This window comes from Haemorhous mexicanus, chromosome 25 (assembly GCF_027477595.1).
Source record: "Haemorhous mexicanus isolate bHaeMex1 chromosome 25, bHaeMex1.pri, whole genome shotgun sequence".
NCBI classification, from domain to species: Eukaryota; Metazoa; Chordata; class Aves; order Passeriformes; family Fringillidae; genus Haemorhous; species Haemorhous mexicanus.
The window spans coordinates 2,903,893-2,923,756 of NC_082365.1; the positions used below are offsets into that span (position 1 = coordinate 2,903,893).

Below are 19,864 nucleotides of genomic sequence, written 5' to 3' on the forward strand. Positions count from 1 at the left end.
ACACTGGGGTTGCTTTGTTTGATGATCCCAAGGCTCCAAAAACCCCAAAAAGGAAACCCCAGACCCCACACAGGTCCCGAAGGAAGAAACCTTTTTTTTTTTTTAGGACTTTTGAGGGTTTTTTTGTATTTCCAAAGCAGGCACTGTCCAGTGAGGGAGGTGACACCTCTGGGGTGTCCCTGGTGCTGGGGGATGCAGATTTGGGGTTCCTTTTATGGCTCTTCACCCACTCGGGGCATCGTCCCCTCAGAGTTCTCCATCCCCTCCCATCTTCCCAGTGGGGTTTTTTTGGGATCCACAGCCAAATCCAGCAGCCCCTCCACACGGATCCGGGACCACCAGAGGCTCCTCTCCCATGGATCCTGAGGCTCCTCAAGGTCATGTCCACGAAATCCCGTTTTGCCTGCCGTCCGTCTTTTTTTTTTGTTAAAAAACCCTTTCCCCCCTCCCCACCCCCCCCAAAACCCCACTGAACCCCCCAAAATCCATCCTCCCTCAGCACTCCAGGGGTGCCGCCTGCACCTCCACGGCCAGCAGGTGTCCCCGGGGCTGCACGGGATAAACCACACGCACAGCCCTGGCCCCGTGGAGCGATTCCTGCCGGGATCCGACCCGCGCCGCCACCCCCAGGAGCAGCAGGCACAGCAGCAGCGCCGTCACCAGCGTCCCCTGTCCCCACGGCATCCCCTGGGTGGCCTCTTTAGTCCTGGTGGTCACACAGGCCAGCCTGACCGGCGATGCCACCAAGGTGACGTGCAGACACGCCCGGTACTCGGTGTCGGGGCGCAGCCGGGTGATGTTGAAGCTGTGGGTGCCCGCCGGGATCCGCGCCGAGCCCAGCCGTGACCCCAGCGCCGAGCTGGCCCAGGTGAGGTTGGAGGAGACGGCGTTGAGGCACGGCTGCCAGGCCAGCAGGACGTGGTGGGGCTGGACATCCACCACCAGCAGCTCCAGCTCGGCCTGGCCCAGCGGGAAGGAGCGGTTGACCAGCACGCGGACGCCGCGGGTGTCGGCGCCCAGCAGGTTGTGAGCCACGCACGTGTAGAGCCCGGCCTCGTGCGCCGCGATCCCGCGGATCTCCAGCGTCCCCTCCGAGTGCACCTTGAACTTCCCATCATCCCCGAACGGCAGCAGCTTCGCCCCGGCCGGCGTCACCCAGTAAATCTCCGGCTCCGGCTCTGCCAGCGCCCGGCAGTGCAGGGCCACGTTGTCACCGACCTCGGCCTCCAGGCGCGCCGGGATGCTGCGGGCGGAGATGAGCGGCAGGCACTGCTCCGTCATCTCCCGGAAAGGGACGTCGCGGATGTGGCGGCGCTGGAGGTCGGGGGGCTCGGCGCAGAGCGTGGACTGGGGCTCGATGAAGCGCACGCGGGGCCGGGTGCTGTTGACCCAGCGGATGACGCAGTCGCAGCGCAGCGGGTTGCCGTGGATGCTGATCTCCTGCAGGTTGGGCAGCGACTCCACCGTCTGCCGGTGCAAGGCACTTAGGGCGTTGTTGTTGAGCATCAGCGTCTCCAGCTGCGGAAGGTGCTGGAAGGCCTTGGGGTGGATGAAGGACAGCTTGGGGTTGTTGGTGACGTCCAGCTTGGTCAGCTCGGGGAGGTTGATGAGGGCGAACTGGTCGATGGACACCAGCTCGTCCATGTTGTTGAGGCCCAGCTCCTTGAGGTGCAGCATGTTGGTGAAGTCGCTCTGCTTGACCCTCTGCAGCGGGTTCTTGTTCAGATCCAGGAATTTCAGGCCGGGCACCTGCTGCAGAGCCCTCTTGGGGACGTCTGCCAGCTTGTTGTCATAGAAGGACAGGCTCTCCAGACTCCTCAGCCCTTCCAGGGCATAATCCGAGATCTCCCGCAGCTGCATCCCGGCCAGCACCAAACTCCTCAGGTTGCCCAGAGGCCGGAAATTCATGTCCAGGATGGCGTCCACCTTGTTCCCCCCGACCATGAGGATCTCCAGGCTGGGCAGCATCTGGAACCAGCGGCTGTCCAGCGTCCTCAGCAGGTTGGAGTTGAGGTGGAGCCGCAGGAGGCTGCCCAGGCCGGCGAAGGCGCGGGGGGCGATGCTGCGGAGCCGGTTGTGGTTCAGGTAGAGCTCCTGAAGGTTCCCCAAGCCCGGGAAGCTGCTGTCGGGCAGCTCAGAGAGCTGGTTCTCCTCCAGGTGCAGGCTGAGCAGCTGGGGCATGTTCCTGAGCCCGAAATCCCAGACGTCGGAGAAGCTGTTCTGCGACAGATCCAGCTCCGACAGGTTCCGCAGGTAGCCCAGCTCGCCCTGCTCCAGCCTGGCGATGTTGTTGCTCTGCAGCAGCAGGGTCTGGGTGCCCTCGGGCAGCTCCGGGGGCACCGAGGTGATGAAGAGGTCGTTGCAGTCCACCGTGGCCGCCTCGCGGTAGGCGGAGCGGGGCGTGTACCAGGGCCGGATCTGGCACACGCAGCGCGGGGGACACGCCACCCGCCAGGGCACCGTGGGCATGGCGCTGGCGGCCACCACGCACAGCAGGAGGCAGCTGGGCTGGAGGCCTCTCATTTTGGGCTGGAGAAGGTCACAGGGAGCATCCAGAGCTGGCCACGGGGTGACGGCGGTGACGGCGAGGTGGGGATGGTGCCCGTGGGGGGAGATGCTCCATGCGAGCCCCTGGAAGGGTCGGGCCCTGCCTGGCGCCCCCAAAATGGGAGCTCAAAGTGCTGGGGGCACCTCAGTCAGAGCTGGGTCTCTTCTTCCTCCCCAAAGGAGTCGTTCCCGTGCTCGGCTGCATCTTCTGGGCTTCTCCTCGAGGTCATTCCTGGAAAAATGGCAGAGTTGGGTTAGAGGAGGGTTTGGGCTCCTGGGGAACAAGGGACAGGTTGGGGAGGTACAAAACACCAGGACCCTGCCTGGGGCTCCCAGTGCCCTCAAAACTGCTCAGCAAATCCACAAATTCCATTTTATCTCCATGGCATTCACTGTGCCCTCCAATGCCAGAGAATCCAGGTGGAATTATCCCATGGAATCTACCCAGGAGCCCCAGCAGCCCCTGGATCTGTGGCTGAGCAGAGCCAGAGCTGTGGGAGTTGGGAATAATTATCCATGGGAATCATCTTCCTGTGGGCTCTGCTCCCTGCTCCTCATCCTCCCCAGCTCCAAATCCCCCATCCAGGAGCTCCAGCCCCATTTGCAGCCCTCCAGTGGGATATTCCATAGGGAAAAACATCCCCCAAACATCGGGAATACTCTGGGGGGTCTGGGATAGGTTTGAACCCTCCAGCATCTCCTGCCCCTCTCCCAATCCAGCCTTTGATTCCATTGTTTCCTCCAGCTCTCCCACCCCACGCTGACCCCAATCCAACCTTTTCTTCCCTTAAAAGCCTCTCACCCAGCAGGGGAAAAAAACAAACAAAAAAACCATTAAAAGAGTGAGAAAAGCAAAGTTTTGGTTTTATCCCCGCCGTGCCCTCCCTGGAAAGGGCTCCTGAGCCGAGGTTATTCCACATCGACTCCTCCCGGATCGATCCCGCTCTTTTCCCTCCTTCCCCGCTGCTTTTAAAGCAGCTCCTGCAGGCCCAGCATGAAAGGAGAGGACGGATCCATCGATTCCCGCTTCCCTCTGATGGATCCACACCTTCCCTTTTAAGTGCTCCGGCCTTTTCGGGTCTGTAAAAGTCTCCAGCTGTTCGAATATCTCGGGAATATTTTCTCCTTAAAAAAAAAAAAAAAAAATGGAGGAATTTGGAGGGGTTTATTTGTTTTCTTTGAGGTGTGAAGGAAAGGTTGGAAGAGGCACCTGGTTCCAGCTCTGGTTTTCCAGGGAAAACCTCCCCAGCTCTGCTGGTTTTGTCCATAATTGGATTTTATCCCGTTTTTCCCAGCACAGGGCAGGGTTGCAGCATGGATGGCTGGGAGAAATCTTGGATACAGGATAATCCAGGGCTTTGTGTGAGTCATAGGATGGGAACTTGTGGGAAAATGGTGGATTTGGGAAAACTTGGGACTAAAATTCATGGAAAGGAACAAACTGGGAGAAAGGGAAGAGCTTTGGCAGTGAGTGATCCCTGCTGAGGGAAAGGATGGGGCTGATCCCGCTGTGCCTGGGAAGCAGCTCCTGGAATTCCTGCAGGGATGGTGGCACCTCCAGCCTGGTGGGGACAGGGTGGCCCTGTCTGCTGTCCCTTCTGGTCCTGAGTGTGACATTCCTGAGGGATGGCAGCTCCCAGGGCTGCTCCTGGGACTTTGCTGGGGGAGATCTTGGAGTGAGCTGAACTTGAAGCTGCTCTCCAGCTTCTCTGGATTCCCTGGATTCTCCAGCTTCTCCATCTTCTCTGGATTCCCTGGATTCCTCAGCTTCTCCATCTCTGGATTCCCCAGCTTCTCCATCTTCTCTGGATTCCCTGGATTCTCCAGCTTCTCCATCTTTGGATTCCCCAGCTTCCTCATCTTCTCTGGATTCCCTGGATTCCCCAGCTTCTCCATCTTCTCTGAATTCCCTGGATTCTCCAGCTTCTCCATCTTTGGATTCCCCAGCTTCTCCTGCTTCTCTGGATTCCCCATTTCCCCCAGCTTCCTCATCTTCTCTGGATTCCCTGGATTCCTCAGCTTCTCCATCTTTGGATTCCCCAGCTTCTCCATCTTCTCTGGATTCCCTGGATTCCCCAGCTTCTCCATCTTCTCTGAATTCCCTGGATTCTCCAGCTTCTCCATCTTTGGATTCCCCAGCTTCTCCTGCTTCTCTGGATTCCCCATTTCCCCCAGCTTCCTCATCTTCTCTGGATTCCCTGGATTCCTCAGCTTCTCCATCTTTGGATTCCCCAGCTTCCTCATCTTCTCTGGATTCCCTGGATTCTCCAGCTTCTCCATCTTTGGATTCTCCAGCTTCTCCATCTTTGGATTCCCCAGCTTCTCCATCTTTGGATTCCCCAGCTTCCTCATCTTCTCTGGATTCCCTGGATTCCTCAGCTTCTCCATCTTCAGATTTCCCAGCTTTTCCATCTTCTCTGGATTCCCCATCCTTTCCAGCTTCTCTCTCTTCTCCAGTTTTTCCATCTTCCCTGGCTTCCCCAACTTCTCCAGCTTCCCCAGCTTCTCCATCTTTCCTGGCTTTTCCAGCTTCCCCAGCTTCTCCAGCTTCTCCTTGGTCCCAGGGCGCTCCACCCTGGCCTGGGACACTCCAGGGATGGAGCAGCCCTGGATTCTCTTGGAATTTCATCCCAGCTCCTCGCAGGGAGGGATCTCATCCCAAAATCCAACTGAAACAGGGAAAGTGGGATTCCCCAGCATCTCCCAACTCCGAGCAAACCCTGAGAGAATCTCCCAGCTGGAACCTCGGCAGGGAAAACGAGCAGAGAAAGGAAGGGAAGGAGGAGGAATAAAAAGGGAAAGAGGAGAAATACAAGGAAAAATGAAAAATACAGTGGAAAAGGAGAAAGACAAGGGAAAAGGACAAACACAAGGAAGAAGGAGAAAATAAAGGGACAAAAGAGAAATGAAGGGACAAAAATGAGAAATAAAAAAGGGTGAAGAAGACATACAGGGGGGAAAAGGAGAAATGAATAAAAGGACAAAGAAGAAATTAAGGGGCAAAGAAGAAATAAATAAAGGGACAAAGAAGAAATAAATAAAGGGACAAAGGAGGAAGAAGTAGAGGGACAAAGGGCCCCGAATGTCGCCGGCACCGTGGCAACCGCCCCCCCTCGCCCCTCATCTGTATGCCCGGGCTGAGCCCCGCGGCCGCCGCGGCTCCATGGAAACCCCGAGCTCCCGGAACCCCGGGCTGGAGACGGGAGATGGGATTGAGGAGCTGCCGCAGGGAAAACTTCGCAGCGTTTGCAGAAATTCCAGGGGGTTTTGGAGCTCGGCAGTTGCGGGGTGGGTGTTCCCGAGGTGGGTGTTGCCGGGATGGGAGGGTTTTTCCTGGGATGGGAAGGTGTTCCTGGAATATGAAAGTTTTCCTGGGATGGGAGAGTTTTCCCGGGATGGGAAAGTGTTCCAGGTATTCCATATTCCATATCCCTGGAATATGAAAGTTTTCCTGGGATGTGAGGATTTTCCTGGGGTGGGAAGGTGTTCCTGGAATATGAAAGTTTTCCTGGGATGGGAGGGTTTTCCCGGGATGGGAAAGTGTTCCAGGTATTCCATATTCCATATCCCTGGAATATGAAAGTTTTCCTGGAATGTGAGGATTTTCCTGGGGTGGGAAGGTGTTCCTGGAATATGAAAGTTTTCCTGGAATAGGAGGGTTTTTCCTGGCATGCGAGGCTGTTCCTGGGATGGGAGAATTTTCCTGGGATGGGAGGGTTTTCCCGGGATGGGAAGGTGTTCCTGGAATATGAAAGTTTTCCTGGAATGTGAGGATTTTCCTGGGATGGGAAGGTGTTCCTGGAATATGAAAGTTTTCCTGGGATGGGAGAGTTTTCCCGGGATGGGAAAGTGTTCCAGGTATTCCATATTCCATATCCCTGGAATATGAAAGTTTTCCTGGGATGGGAGGATTTTCCTGGGGTGGGAAGGTGTTCCTGGAATATGAAAGTTTTCCTGGAATGTGAGGGTTTTTCCTGGGATGCGAGGCTGTTCCTGGGATGGGAGGGTTTTCCCGGGATAGGACGGTGTTCCTGGAATATGAAAGTTTTCCTGGAATGTGAGGATTTTCCCGGGATGGGAAGGTGTTCCTGGAATATGAAAGTTTTCCTGGGATGGGAGGATTTTCCTGGGGTGGGAAGGTGTTCCAGGTATTCCATATTCCATATCCCTGGAATATGAAAGTTTTCCTGGGCTGGGAGGATTTTTCTGGGATTATCCTGGAATTATGAGGCTGTTCCTGGGATGGGGAGGTTTTCCTGGGATACCAGGCCATTCCCACCCCCCTTCCCAGCAGCTTCACCCCCTAAACCCAACACCACCCCCGAGGGTGACACGGTGGGGGACAGCGATGTCCCCACACGTGTCCCCATCGTGTGCCACCCTGTGTCCCTCACAGCAGCCTCCAGCTGCCATTTCAGGATGTTATTCCCTAAAAAAATCCATTTCTACGAGTCAGGGAGCTCCTGGCAAAGTCCCTGCCGAGGTCTGAGCCGGGATTTTTGCTCGGGAAAAGCAGCTTTGGAAGCGTTTGCTTGGAGCTTTTCCCAGCGGAGGGAGGGTGCGTTTAGATGGGATTTTGGGAAGAAATCCTTCCCCACGAGGGCTTTCCCCACCCTGGAAGTGTCCAAGGCCAGGCTGGACAGGGTTTGGATCCACCAGGATGGGCAGAACCCGCTCCAAACTCCTTTCCCAGCGATTTCTCCCCTCACTCAATCCTTGTTTTGTGCACAGGGATGGGATTTTTATTTATTGTTGGGGTTTTTTTCCCCATCCTCCTGCATCTCCGCGATTCCTGTTATTCCTGCTTGTCGGGGAGGCAGCCGGGAGATAAAAACGCAGCCGGGAGCAGCGAAGAGCTCGGCTCCGGCTCGGGAGCCCCGGGGGCAGCAGCCGCCTCTTATCTCTTATCTCGCTGCTTCTCTGCCTCTCTCCGGCTGGATTTTAATGAGGAGGGCTGGGAAATCAGCCTGGTGTGCTCATCCCGGCGCTTCCAGGCTCGGAATTGTCTCTGGAATTGTTTTGGTCGTGGTTTTCCCCCTCCAAACACTCCCACAGGTTCCTGTAGCATCCCTGATCCAGGCTCAACCTCCAGTCAGGAAAAAGGGGCAGAATTTGGCCCTCTCTGCTGCAAACTGCACATTCCAGAGGGGTTTGGATGCCACAGTCATTCCCTAAGGATCGCACATCCCACCCCAAGGGAGCTTTGGAGGCTGAGGAGATGCTCGGGTCCCTGGGCTGGGTCCCTTCTTCAAAATTCAGCTTTTGGAGTTTGGCCTTTCCAAAAATTCATTCCTGTGGGGATAAATCCCCAGGGATTTTCAGCCCAGGAGCCTCAAATCCACGATTTTCAACCAGGAAGCCTTAAATCCCTGATTTTCAGCCCAGAAGCCTCAAATCCATGATTTTCAACCAGAAAGATTTTCCTGATTTTCAACCAGCAAGCCTCAAATCCATGCATTTCAGCCAGGAAATCTCAAATCCCTGATTTTCAACCAGGAAGCCTCAAATCCATGAATTTCAGACAGGAAATCCCAAATCCATGATTTTCAGCCCAGAAGTCTCAAATCCACAATTTTCAACCAGAAAGATTTTCCTGATTTTCAGCCCAGAAGCCTCAAATCCATGAATTTCAACCAGAAAGATTTTCCTCATTTTCAACCAGGAAATCTCAAATCCCTGATTTTCAGCCAGGAAATCTCAAATCCATGAATTTCAGCCAGGAAATCCCAAATCCATGATTTTCAGCCCAGAAGTCTCAAATCCATGATTTTCAACCAGAAAGATTTTTCTGATTTTCAGCCTGGAAGCCTCAAATCCATGAATTTCAGCCAGGAAATCTCCAATCCATGATTTTCAACCAGGAAGCCTCAAATCCATGAATTTCAGACAGGAAATCCCAAATCCATGATTTTCAGCCCAGAAGTCTCAAATCCATGATTTTCAACCAGAAAGATTTTTCTGATTTTCAGCCCGGAAGCCTCAAATCCATGATTTTCAACCAGGAAATCTCAAATCCATGAATTTCAGCCAGGAAATCTCAAATCCCTGATTTTCAGCCCTGGGCCCATCTCATTTTTTATCCCTGAGCCTCAGGCCATGGGCTTAACCTGGAGCATTTGGAATTGCCCAAATTCCATGGGGGGAAAAGCTGGCTGAGCTCTGCCCCTGCAGAAATCCGGGACTGGGGAGTTGGAATTTCAGCTGGATTGTCCTTCCCTCTGGAAAATCCAGGTTTCTCAGCCCCCCCAGCCGTGCTGGGCTGCAGCTCTCTGCATTTTTGGGAGCAGCTCCAGCGCCTGGCAGCAGCTCCAGGCTGCAGCAGGAGCTGAACTCCAGCCGTGCCTGTGGATCCCCGCTCCCAAATCCCACATTTCCAACGGCAAGGAAGAACATTCCAGGCAGAAAGGGGGTGGGGAAGGAGGAAAAAGCTGATTTGGGGGTATTCATCACCTTTTTTTTTTATGATTTGCAGAGCCTTGGCTCGTTTTCCCTCCCACACAGGGCGGAACTCTGTGGAATTTCCCAATCCAGCCCCTTCCTATCCAGGCAGGGAGGTCGCAGGTGCATTCCCAGAATATCCCAAATATTCCCCTCCTGCCCCACGCCCTTCCTGGCTGGTTTTTCCTGAGCCATCCCCAGGATCTCCTTCCTGAGGGATAATTCAGAGCCCTTCCACCTCTGGAAGCTGTCACTGAGGGTTCCAGGGAAAGCTTCCAAGTGGAATTTGCTTCCAGAGTTTGGGAAATTCTGAGATCAGCGCTGCTCCAGTCCCTGCACTGGGAACTGTGGGGAGCTGGGAACCCCCAGCATTCCCACAGAGAGATCCAGGATTTCCTGAGCATCCCAGGAAAAGTTTGAGATTCCCTGAGCATCACAGAGAGATCCAGGATTCCCTGAGCATCCCAGAGAGATCCAGGATTTCCTGAGCATCCCAAAGAGATCCAGGCTTCCCTGAGCATCCCAGAGAGATCCAGGCTTCCCTGAGCATCCCAGAGAGATCCAGGCTTCCCTGAGCATCCCAGAGAGATCCAGGCTTCCCTGAGCATCCCAGAGAGATCCAGGGTTCCCTGAGCATCCCAAAACAGTTCAGGATTCCCTGAGCATCCCAGAGAGATCCAGGGTTCCCTGAGCATCCCAAAAAAGTTCAGGGTTCCCTGAACATCTCCCCAGAGAGATCCAGGATTCCCTGAGCATCCCAAAACAGTTCAGGATTCCCTGAGCATCCCAGAGAAATCCAGAATCCCTTGAGATCCCAGAGAGATCCAGGATCCCCTGAGCATCCCAGAGAGATCCAGGGTTCCCTAAGATCCCAGGAAAAGTTTGAGATTCCCTGAGGATCCCAGAGAGATCCAGGATCCCCTGAGGAGCCCAGAGAGATCCAGGATCCCCTGAGCATCCCAGAGAAACCCAGAATCCCCTGAGTATCCCAGAGAGGTTTGGGACTCCCTGAGAATCCCAGGAAAAGTTCAGGATTCCCTGAGATCCCAGGGAGGTTTGGTGGCAGAGGGCGAGCAGCCGGGCTGGCAGGCTGTGACAGCAGGGACACAACCCTGGAATTAATCTTCTGTCAGCTCTGGGATCTGGAACCCAGCGGGAATTCACAGCGGAATTCCTGGAATTCCCAGGAAAGGGGCTGGGGGTGCTGGGGGAGCAGGAGCACAATGGAATCACTCAGCCTTCATTAGGGTGAATTAAAACGGGAGCAGAGGACAATTGCAATTAGTGAGAGTTAATTGTTCTGATGGCTCCGCAGATCGCAGATCGGGGGAGTTCCTTGTGCTGGCTCCCAGGTGGGGCCTGGGTGGGACATGGATCGGGAATGGGAATGGATTGGAAATGGATCAGGAATGGGAATGGATTTGGAATGGATCAGACAATGGATCTCACCTGGTGGGAAACACCAGGATCCCCGTCCCATCCCATGGATCCCATCCCATCCCATCCCATCCCATCCCATCCCATCCCATCCCATCCCATCCCATCCCATCCCATCCCATGGATCCCATCCCATCCCATGGATCCCATCCCATCCCATCCCATCCCATGGATCCCATCCCATCGCATCCCATCCCATCCCATGGATCCCATCCCATGGATCCCATCCCATCCCATCCTATGGATCCCATCCCATCCCGTTCCCTAAAGGAGCTGAGGGATTTTTCCAGGATCAGGCCGGGTTTTTCCATCCTGTGAGCGCAGGGGGAAGGCTCAGGATCCACATCCCGCTGGAAAATCCCTCTCTGGGAGCCCAGGGAAGGGCTCAGCCCCCCAGAATTCCATAAATCCAGCGCTGCTCCCTGCAGGGCACTGCAGGGACGCTGCTGTGTCATTCCCTGTGACCTTCCCAGCGGATCGATAATTAATTCCTCATTAACGCCGCCTCATTTGCGGAGCAGCTCCCCCCAAACCTCCCCCTTTTCCCTTCCCCCTCCAAGGGCAGCGGGATGAGGACAGGAATGTCCGGGAATGTCAAAGGATTTGAACTCCAGGGGATGTCAAAGGGTCTGAGCTCCCAAATCCCTGTGGTTTTCCATGAATTGTGGGATCCAAAGGATGCAGAGGCCATCCCGAGCCATCCACAATTTTCCAGCTGGAGAAGGAGGCTCCTGGCATTCCAGGATCCTGGATTGGGTGGAAACCTCCCAGCCCCCAGATCCAGAGGCTGGGAAGGGCCGGGAGCACCCTCAGGGTATTTTGGGAAGAAATATTCCTGCAGCCTGGTGTTGGGGTGGGATTCCCTCCGGAGGGATAAATCCAGGCTCCTTCAGCTTCCCCCAGGCAGGGAGGGAGGGCCGGGAGTGGAAATCCAGGACATGGGAAGTGAAAAAAAACCCGGGAATGATTCCCTGGGTGTGATTCAAACTGAACCTGTGGAGGGAACGCTCCTGTTGTTTCTCCAGAGGTTCCTGAAGTTGCGAAAAATATTCCTGAGGTAGGGAAAAATATTCCTGTGGCTCTGTGTTGTTGCTGCAGGTGGGAATGCTGCACAGGGAAGTGGCTGGAGAGGGCTGGAGGAGAGGGAATCTCACTGAAGAAGCAGGAATCTGGCTGGAAAACTGGGAAATCTGGTTGGAGAACTAGGAATCTCGCAGGAGAACTGGGAATTCTGCTGAAGAACCAGAAATCTGGTTGGAGAACCAGGAATCTGGCTGGAAAACTGGGAATCTGACTGGAGAACCAGGAATTCTGCTGGAGAACTGGGAATTCTGCTGGAGAACCAGGAATCTCACAGGAGAACTGGGAATTCTGCTGGAGAACCAGGAATCTCACAGGAGAACTGGGAATTCTGCTGGAGAACCAGGAATCTCACAAGAGAACCGGGAATCTCACTGGAGAACTGGGAATTCTGCTGGAGAAGAGGGAATCTCACTGGAGAACCGGGAATTTTGCTCAGCCAGGCCCTCCCCACTTCCAGCTTTTTGTCTCTCCATCCATGGATGAATCTTCTCCCCCCAGAGGAACGGGAGGCAGGGATGGGGCAGCGATTCCAGGGAATTGCAGAGTCGGGAATGGGAGCTGGGATGGGATCACAAAGAGCAGGGAGACCCTCAGGGCTGATCCCACGGAATTCCAGCTCAGGGTGGCAGCCGTGGGATCAGTGCCATTCCCAATCCCAGGGAAGCCTCTCCCTGGTTTTCTCCTGGAGCATTCCCACCTCTTTGGATGCCAGAAAGGCCTGGAATGACCAAACCCCTTTGGAATCCCATCCCAGATGTGTCTGCAGGATCCGGGATTCTCCTGGGGGAGCCGATCCCGCCCTGGGGGTCCCTGGATCCCGCAGCCTCCAGGGCCTCTGGAATTCCACAAGGACACGAGGTCCTGCTGCCAGGGGACAGCCCGAGGTGGCTCAGCTCCCAAGTCCCAACAAATTCCAAGTCTGGAATCCCTGGCCACACTCAGGGCGGAAAGAAGGGAAGCTCCAGCAGAAAAAAAAAACCGGGAAAAGATCAAATCCCGGCTTTTCAAGCGGATCCAGCCCCGCCAAGGAAGGGGAACAACCCCCAGCATCCCAAAAAAAGCCGTGGATCGGCGCGGATGCCAGGGAGTCATTAGGAATCCTAAGGAAAACCTACGGTTGCCATGGCAACTGCCAGGCACGGCTCCGGGGCTGCCTCACCCCCTCCCCGGGCACGGAGCGGATCCGTGGGATGGAGGCAAATCCCTCTGGAAGCGCCGGGAAAGGCTCGGGGAGCTGGGGAGGGGAGGGAGCAGCGCTGTTTTTATGGAATTTTGGGGGCTGAGCCTCTCCCGGAGAGGGAATTTCCAGCGGGATGTGGATCCTGAACATCCACCGGGTGGAAAAACCCTCCCTGATTCCCGGTAAATTCCATTTCCAGCTTATCTGGAATAAAATCATCCTTGTGAGGGCAGGGAGAGGAGGGAAAAGGGAATTAATCCATGAAGGAAAACTGGGATGAGCTGGGTTTGGAGCTGGAATGGCTTTGGAGCAGGAAGGAAAAGCTTTGGAGAGCCACGGAACATCCCAACTGCTCATCCCCCTCCTTCCCATGGAAAAATCCCTCATTTCCCAGGAATTCTGCAACAGGAAAACCTGGAAAATGCAGCAGGAAAAGCTGATCCCTGTCCCCATAAACCTCGAGGGCTGATGATGGAACCAAATCCATTTTCCAAATCCATCTCCCAAATCCATCTCCCAAATCCCTTTCCCAAATCCCTTTCCCAAATCCCTTTCCCAAATCCATTTCCCAGCACGAGTGTGGGCACAGCAGGAGAAATTCCTGCTCTCCCACCTTTTTCCAGCATCTTGGGAATTCCAGGAAAATTGGGAAAATCCATGGCCAAGCCAGGGAGGACAACCCTGCCCAAGGAAGCAGCACTTCCCAAGAGGATTTTACCGGGAAAAAAGGAGCCAAGGAATTTTTAAAGATCCATGAAAACAGCTGGGAAATGCCCCTGAAATCCCTTTTTTTAACAAGAATTCCATGGAAAGGGAATTCCATGGAATTCCAGCGGGGGATTTCAGTGTGGATGGAAATTCAGGGACCTGGAATTCTGACGGACTGCTTCCAAAGGGATGAACCCTGCCAAACTCCGGGAATTCGGGAATGCCGGAGCTTCCCAGAGCCAGGATTGGGACAACCAATCCCGGGAGTTCGTGGGAGTCGGGAAAAGTGACTCAGAAATGGGACCGAGCTCAGAAATTTCCATGGGAATCCAAACATTCCTGGGAAAAGCGCGGCTCCGCAGCGATTTGCAAATCGGGATCAAAGCCTCCGCCCCATTTCCTCTTTTTTTTTCTTTTTTTTGGGATTTCGAGGCGAGGGAGAGGCTTTGATGAGGCGTCAAACGCCGCTTGGAGCAGCCAAAATATTCCTTGAAATGTAAGGATCGTCCTGGAAAGGGCGACAACGGCACCATGGAAAAGCTTTGGAAAAGCTTCTCCCGGCACAGACCGAATCGGCGCGTTTTTAATGGATCACAAATAGGAAAAATCCCCTTTTCCCCCCCTTTTTTCCAGGCAGAATTTGTATTTTTAATGCTTTTCTCCCCCATCTTTATTCCCAAAGGTCCTGCTGGGGAATCAGGGAAGCAAAGCTGCTTTTTCTCCTTCCTAAAAAAGATCAGGAGCTGGCTGCTCTGATCCTGTGGGAAAAGACGGTTCAGATGCAAAACCCCTTTTCCTGCCGATTCCAAATTCCTCATTTAAAATTCCTTATTAAATCCTCTCTCCTCCCCAAAAACTCAATTTTTTTTTTTTTTTTCCAGCCTGGATTCTCCTCATTTTGGCCACTGGGAAGGACAAAGCACCAACCCTCAAATTTCACCTGGCATTGATTATTTTTGATAGGATGGCTCTAAATTCCATTAAAAATGGGATTTTTAACAGAGATTGGAAGACTCTGGAACCTGGAGAGGGTCAGGAAGATCCAGGATCATTCCTGGAGGGGAAGACCCGGCCTTAATTCCAAGCAGAGCCACTGAATAATTAATCCCGAATAATTTATCCCAAATAATTTATCCCCGAATAATTTATGGATCCAGTCTGGGTGAGGAGAGCCCCAGACTCCAGTCCCAATTAAATCCTTTGTGAATTGTCTGGGAACGGATCCCAATTTTTCCCATCTTTATTTGTTCTCTGGGATCGTGCTCCGAGCAGAGCCGCCACACAATTCCTGCTTTTCCCAGTGTTTGCAAACAGCTCCCACTGCCAGCATTTGGAGGGGGTTTTCCAGCCCCTATCCCACCTTGGAATCTGTGGGAATTTTCATGGGAATGATCCCCAAGAACTCCTGGCTGGATGGAGAGGGGACAGCAAAGGCGATTTTCCCAAAAAATCCTAAAATTCAGCTGCTGGATTCACCTTTTCCAAAGCCTTCCATAAATAAATGGATGGCCTGGAATGCTGCTGGGAATTCCAGAGGCTGCCTGGCTCCTGCAGAAATGGATGCTGGAAGTTGCCAGCTTTATCCAGGTTTATTCCCCGACTCAGGAGCAGCGATCCTGATCCCAAAATTCCACCCCAAAATCCCAGCCCGGGGCTTTATCCACAGGGAACGCCCCCAAATTTCAGGAGTTTTGAACTCATCCCATTTTCCTGCTTATCCCGGTGCCCTGGTGGGAAGCAGCAGCTGGGATTGGGATTCTCCTTCCCGAGCTGGGCTGGGAATTATTCCCTTGGGAATAATCCCATAAAACCAAAATCATGGGGGAGGGAGAGATCCCAGCCCTCATTCCAGGGGCTGGGATTGGGAACAGACAGCGGGAACAGCTCCTTCTTGTCCTGGAAAAGGGATTTGGGAGCAAAAGGGGGGGGTGGTGACGAATTTTTATCCTTTTGGGACATCGGGAATGTTATCCCATGGAATCTCCCGGGGAAGGGAAGAGGCGTTAATGACCAGGGTGATCCAGGAGGAAATCTGGGAATAAAGGGGCAGAGCCTCGTGTTTGGGGTTCACCTGCACAGGTGACATTCCCAACCTCCCCCGTGCCAGCTCTGGACATTCCCAGCATCTCCCCAATCCCTGTCCTAGCCAGGAAATGCAGGAACACATCCCAAAACGGCAGGGAAGTGTTTTTCCAGCTGAAAGCAGGAGCAGGGACGATCTCTGGGCTTCAGGAGAAGGAGCAGGGCAGCAGGGGCTCTGCTCCACCTCTGGGATTGGAATTCCGGGGGAATCCGAGATTCCGTGGGAATGGGAACAGCTCCTCTGAACCCCCAGGGGGCAATTCCAGCTCAAAGCCCGAGATTTTGGGAAAGGCGAATTCCTGCAGCCCTTCTGAGGCTGGATGGGGCCGGGATGAGGTTGGGATGGGGCTGGATCAGGGTCCTGCAGAATTCCCGGCCCTTTTCCCTGTGCCAGAGGAATCCCACGGGCTCTGCCGGAGCTCTGGGCACGGCTCAGCTCCCGGTTTTCCTCTGTGGATGAGAAGAGAGATCCCAGCCAAAGGGAAGGGCTGGGAATGGGAAGAGAGATCCCAGCCAAAGGGAAGGGTTGGGAATGGGAAGAGAGATCCCAGCCCAAGGGAAGGGTTGGGAATGGGAAGAGAGATCCCAGCCAAAGGGAAGGGCTGGGAATGGGAAGAGAGATCCCAGCCCAAGGGAAGGGCTGGGAATGGGAAGAGAGATCCCAGCCCAAGGGAAGGGTTGGGAATGGGAAGAGAGATCCCAGCCCAAGGGAAGGGCTGGGAACGGCCGAGGAGCAGAGGCCGAGCCCTGCCCTCAGACCCCGACCCTGCTCTGCCACTTCCAGCCGTGCCAGCAGGTGACAAAGCCGCTCCCACCGCCCGCAGAGGGGACACAGAGAGCCGGGAATGCCAGGAAAAGCCTCGGCAGGGCGGGATCAGCATCCCCTGGCACAGGGAGCCAAGGCTGGAGCCTGGAGATGCTGCCCCATGTCCCTGGAGTGACCTGAGGGACACCCCAGGACAATCCCCAGGACAGGGAATCTTGTCCTGAGCCGCCTCCCGCCACCGCAGGCTCGGGATGAGGGAGGCAGGGATGAGCCATTCCCATCCCAGCTTTTCCAGGGGCTCTGCCCGCGCCCAGGCTGCAGGATCGGGGCTCCGGGGAACGCAGGGCCGGGTCCTGGCTCCGCACCAGCGCCGCGTCCCGAGGAGGGGACAGGGAGGGGACACACGGGGGACGCAGGAGGGGACGGAGGTGACACCCGCGCGTGGCTCCGGCGCTGCCAGCCTTGGCACATCCAGGCTGGAGGAAGCGGATCCCGACGGCAGCGCCCACCTGCAGCTCCAGCCACAGCATCCCCGGGAACGCCGCTCCCGGGGGCTCCTCCCGGCCCCCCGCACGCCCCGCGCCCCTCCGGGCTCTCACTGGGACCGGCCCTGCGTGTCCAGGGCTTCTCCCGCTCCTCCTGGGTGCCTCCAATCCCCTTTTCCAGGCTCTGGGAGAAGCCAGAGCCGGGCTGAGCGCCGGGAGAGGCGAGGGCAGCGCTGGCTCAGCCACGCACGGAGCGCGGGGTCCCTGCCGGCCCCGAGCCCTTTCCCGGAGCGGCTCCCGGGATCACCCCGGGGCTCTCCCGGCTGGCTGGGCACGGCCCCGGGCAGGGCTGGGCGCTGGCACAGGGACCCGGGCACTGCGGGCGGGTGCAGCCGCGGCGGGGAGGGGCAGGGCTGGGCAGCGGGGGGAGGTAAACACGGCACCGGCACAGAAAGCAGGAAAATGACATTAAAATGACACCAGAATGACACCACGGCTTTTCCCGACGCGTCCTTTGCCATCACCTTTGCTGTCCCCCCCTCCTCGGCCGGCTGTCCCCTCCCTGGGGTGGCCGAGCAGGTGAAGGAGGGCTGGCCAGGAGCCCCAAGGACCGCGTCCTTTCTCTGTTTCACACCCAATGTCCCTCCCGTCACATTTTCCGCGTCGCTCGGGCACCGAGGGGTTAATGCCCGGGAAGCGCCGCTCCCGCCTGGATCGCATCCTGCCAGCATCCCTGGATCCCAGCCCCGCCGGCGGCTCCGTGACCAGCGCATCACCCCCGGCCCCGCCGCCGTCACCCCCCGTTCCCAGCCGCGCCGGGGCGAGGATCCGCTCGATCCCGGAGGAGTTTCCAGGAGCGGGAATGCAGCTCCCCGCTGTACCTGGGAGCCATCCCTGCCTGCCCCCCGTCCCTTTCTTCCCTCCCGGAGCGCCGCTCTCCCTCCATTCCCTTCCCTGTGTTTTTTCCCCCCCCCACCCCGGTTATTTCCAAACGCACCATTTCTCCTCAAATCCGGCATCGAGCAGGGAAAGCAAAGCTCTGGAATGGGAAAAAAACAACCCCGAGCGAGCTGCCGAGGCGAGGGCTCGGTGCTGCAGAGCTCCGGAGCCCCCCCAAAGTCACCCCCGGCCCAAAAACCCGAACCACGGCCGTGGCCCCCAACTCACCCTCCGAGTCTGTCCCCGTCCCCCGGCGCCGCTGTCACCGCCTGCCACCCCCCGCCACAGCTGCCCGCACATCTGGCTCGGCTGGCAGACAAAAGGCCGGGGGGCTCCGGAGCTGTCGCCGCTGGTGGGGTCTGTCCTTGTCGCTTAGGACGGGGACAGGGCCAACAGGACCCTCCGGCCACGCTGACCCTCAGGGCTGGAGGCGGCGGGGAGAGCTCCTCAGCCTTCGCTCGCCCGGCGCCTTCGCAGCCGCACAGTCCCCGCTCCCCCTCCTCCTCCTCCTCCTCCTCCTCCCTCTCCTCCCCTCCCTCCCCAATCCTCCTCCTCCTCACTCCAGCCTTGTCGCCACGACGTGCCACCCACCCGAGGCAGCTCCTGCCTTAACCCCTGCGGCTCTGGCAGCGCCCGCGGCCTCTCCCGGGGGATGATCCCGAGGGATGAAGGCGCTCCCGGGGATGCTGAGCCGGCCCTCGGGATCCGCAGCGCTCCCGCTGCGCCACCGCCGTCCCCTCCCCGCAGCCGGGGCTCGCCCAGCCCGGGGGGGCTGCGGGGGTGGGTGGGAGGGGAAGGGGACACTCGGTGGATTTGGGATTGGTGTCCCAAATCTCCTTCTGCCCACCGGGATTTCTCGGCATTTCCAAAGATGCGGCCGCGTGTGGCCTCGCCAGCCCCGTGTCCCGCCCCGAGGGGACAGCGCGGCCACCCCGCGGGGTTCCCCAGCGCTGTCCCCAAGCAGGACGCGCTGCCAGGGGCTCGTTTTCCCCAAAAAGGGGTGTTCAGGGACTCTTAACCTTGGGAAAAAAACTGGGAAAAATCTGCCTTTTACCCTGGAGAGAGCGGGGATCCCAGCTGTGTCACCCAGAGAGCGACACAGACCCCACCCACGGTGACACCCAGCGTGACATGGGGACAAGAACCTGTCACTGGCAGCTGTGGGGCTGGGACAAGGGCAGGATTTGGGGTGGGGGCAACAGAGCACCCCTAGACTTTTTGTCATCCCAGAAAAGCCTTTCCCATCCCCGGGGAGGGACAGATGGCCCCGGGGAGGGGGGCGGTGACAGCGGCCACCGAGTGTCCGTTCCACGCTCGGTTTGGCGAGCGGAGCCGGGGCTTGGCTCCTTCCCAGGGCCACCGCCCGGGGCTGGGGACGGAGCGGGGCCGGAGCGGGGATGGAGCGGGGCTGGGGCTGGATCAGGGCTGGAACTCGGGGCTGGAATTCGGGGCTGGGGGCTGGATCAGGGCTGCAACTCGGGGATGGAATTCGGGGCTGGGGGCTGGATCAGGGCTGGAATTTGGGGCTGGAACTCGGGGCTGGAAATCGGGGCTGGAATTTGGGGCTGGAACTCGGGGCTGGAATTCGGGGCTGGAATTTGGGGCTGGATCAGGGCTGGAATTTGGGGCTGGCTCAGAGCTGGAATTCGGGGCTGGATCAGGGCTGGAATTAGGGGCTGGATCAGGGCTGGAACTCGGGGCTGGAGCTCGGGGCTGGAGCGGGGCCGCGCACACGCCGAGCAGAGCTCGCAGAGAGCTCGGAGTGACCTGATTTAATTGGCAGCACTTCAATGGCATCGAGTCCCTGCCCGGCCGCGTGTCCGCCCCCCCCGGCAGAGCCCGAGCGGGAGCCGGGCTCGGCTTTAGCGTCACTGCCGGGCTTTGCAGAGCGTCCCCGGGGTCGGGGGGCTCAGCTGCCCCGGCCCCTCCAGGACTGTCCAACCCCAAAAGGAAAAATCGAAGCTGGGTCATACGAGGAAATTCCCATTTGTTTTTCCCAAATCCAGTTAACATCCTGTGGAAACTGCTGAGGAGCTCCCGGTGGGCTGGGAAAACCCTTCCAGGTGGATTTGGCGGGCTGGGAAAGCCCTTCCAGGTGGATTTTGTGCCTGCTGCCAGGGTTTGGGGGCACCTGGAGCAGGGGTGGGTTTGCAGCCCCCTGTGCTGCGAGGCTGGCAGGAAAATGCCCCTTGGAATTTC

General features: G+C 56.9%; 1 protein-coding gene across 1 annotated transcript; it reads right to left on the reverse strand.

Moving 5' to 3' along the window:
- Positions 1-470: 470 nt before the first annotated feature.
- Positions 471-18,150, reverse strand: LRRN2 (leucine rich repeat neuronal 2). The gene is made up of 2 exons (XM_059867828.1): positions 17,894-18,150; positions 471-2,779 (listed from the first exon to the last, which is right to left on the reverse strand). The coding sequence occupies exon 2, from the start codon at positions 2,521-2,523 to the stop codon at positions 496-498; it is 2,028 nt and encodes a 675-aa protein (XP_059723811.1). The 5' UTR covers positions 2,524-2,779; positions 17,894-18,150; the 3' UTR covers positions 471-495.
- Between the last annotated feature and the right edge of the window lie 1,714 nt (positions 18,151-19,864).

What these genes read in the sequence shown, in the direction of transcription:
- LRRN2 (XM_059867828.1), bottom strand. Translation starts at nt 2,523, where the DNA reads ATGAGAGGCCTCCAGCCCAGCTGCCTCCTGCTGTGCGTGGTGGCCGCC.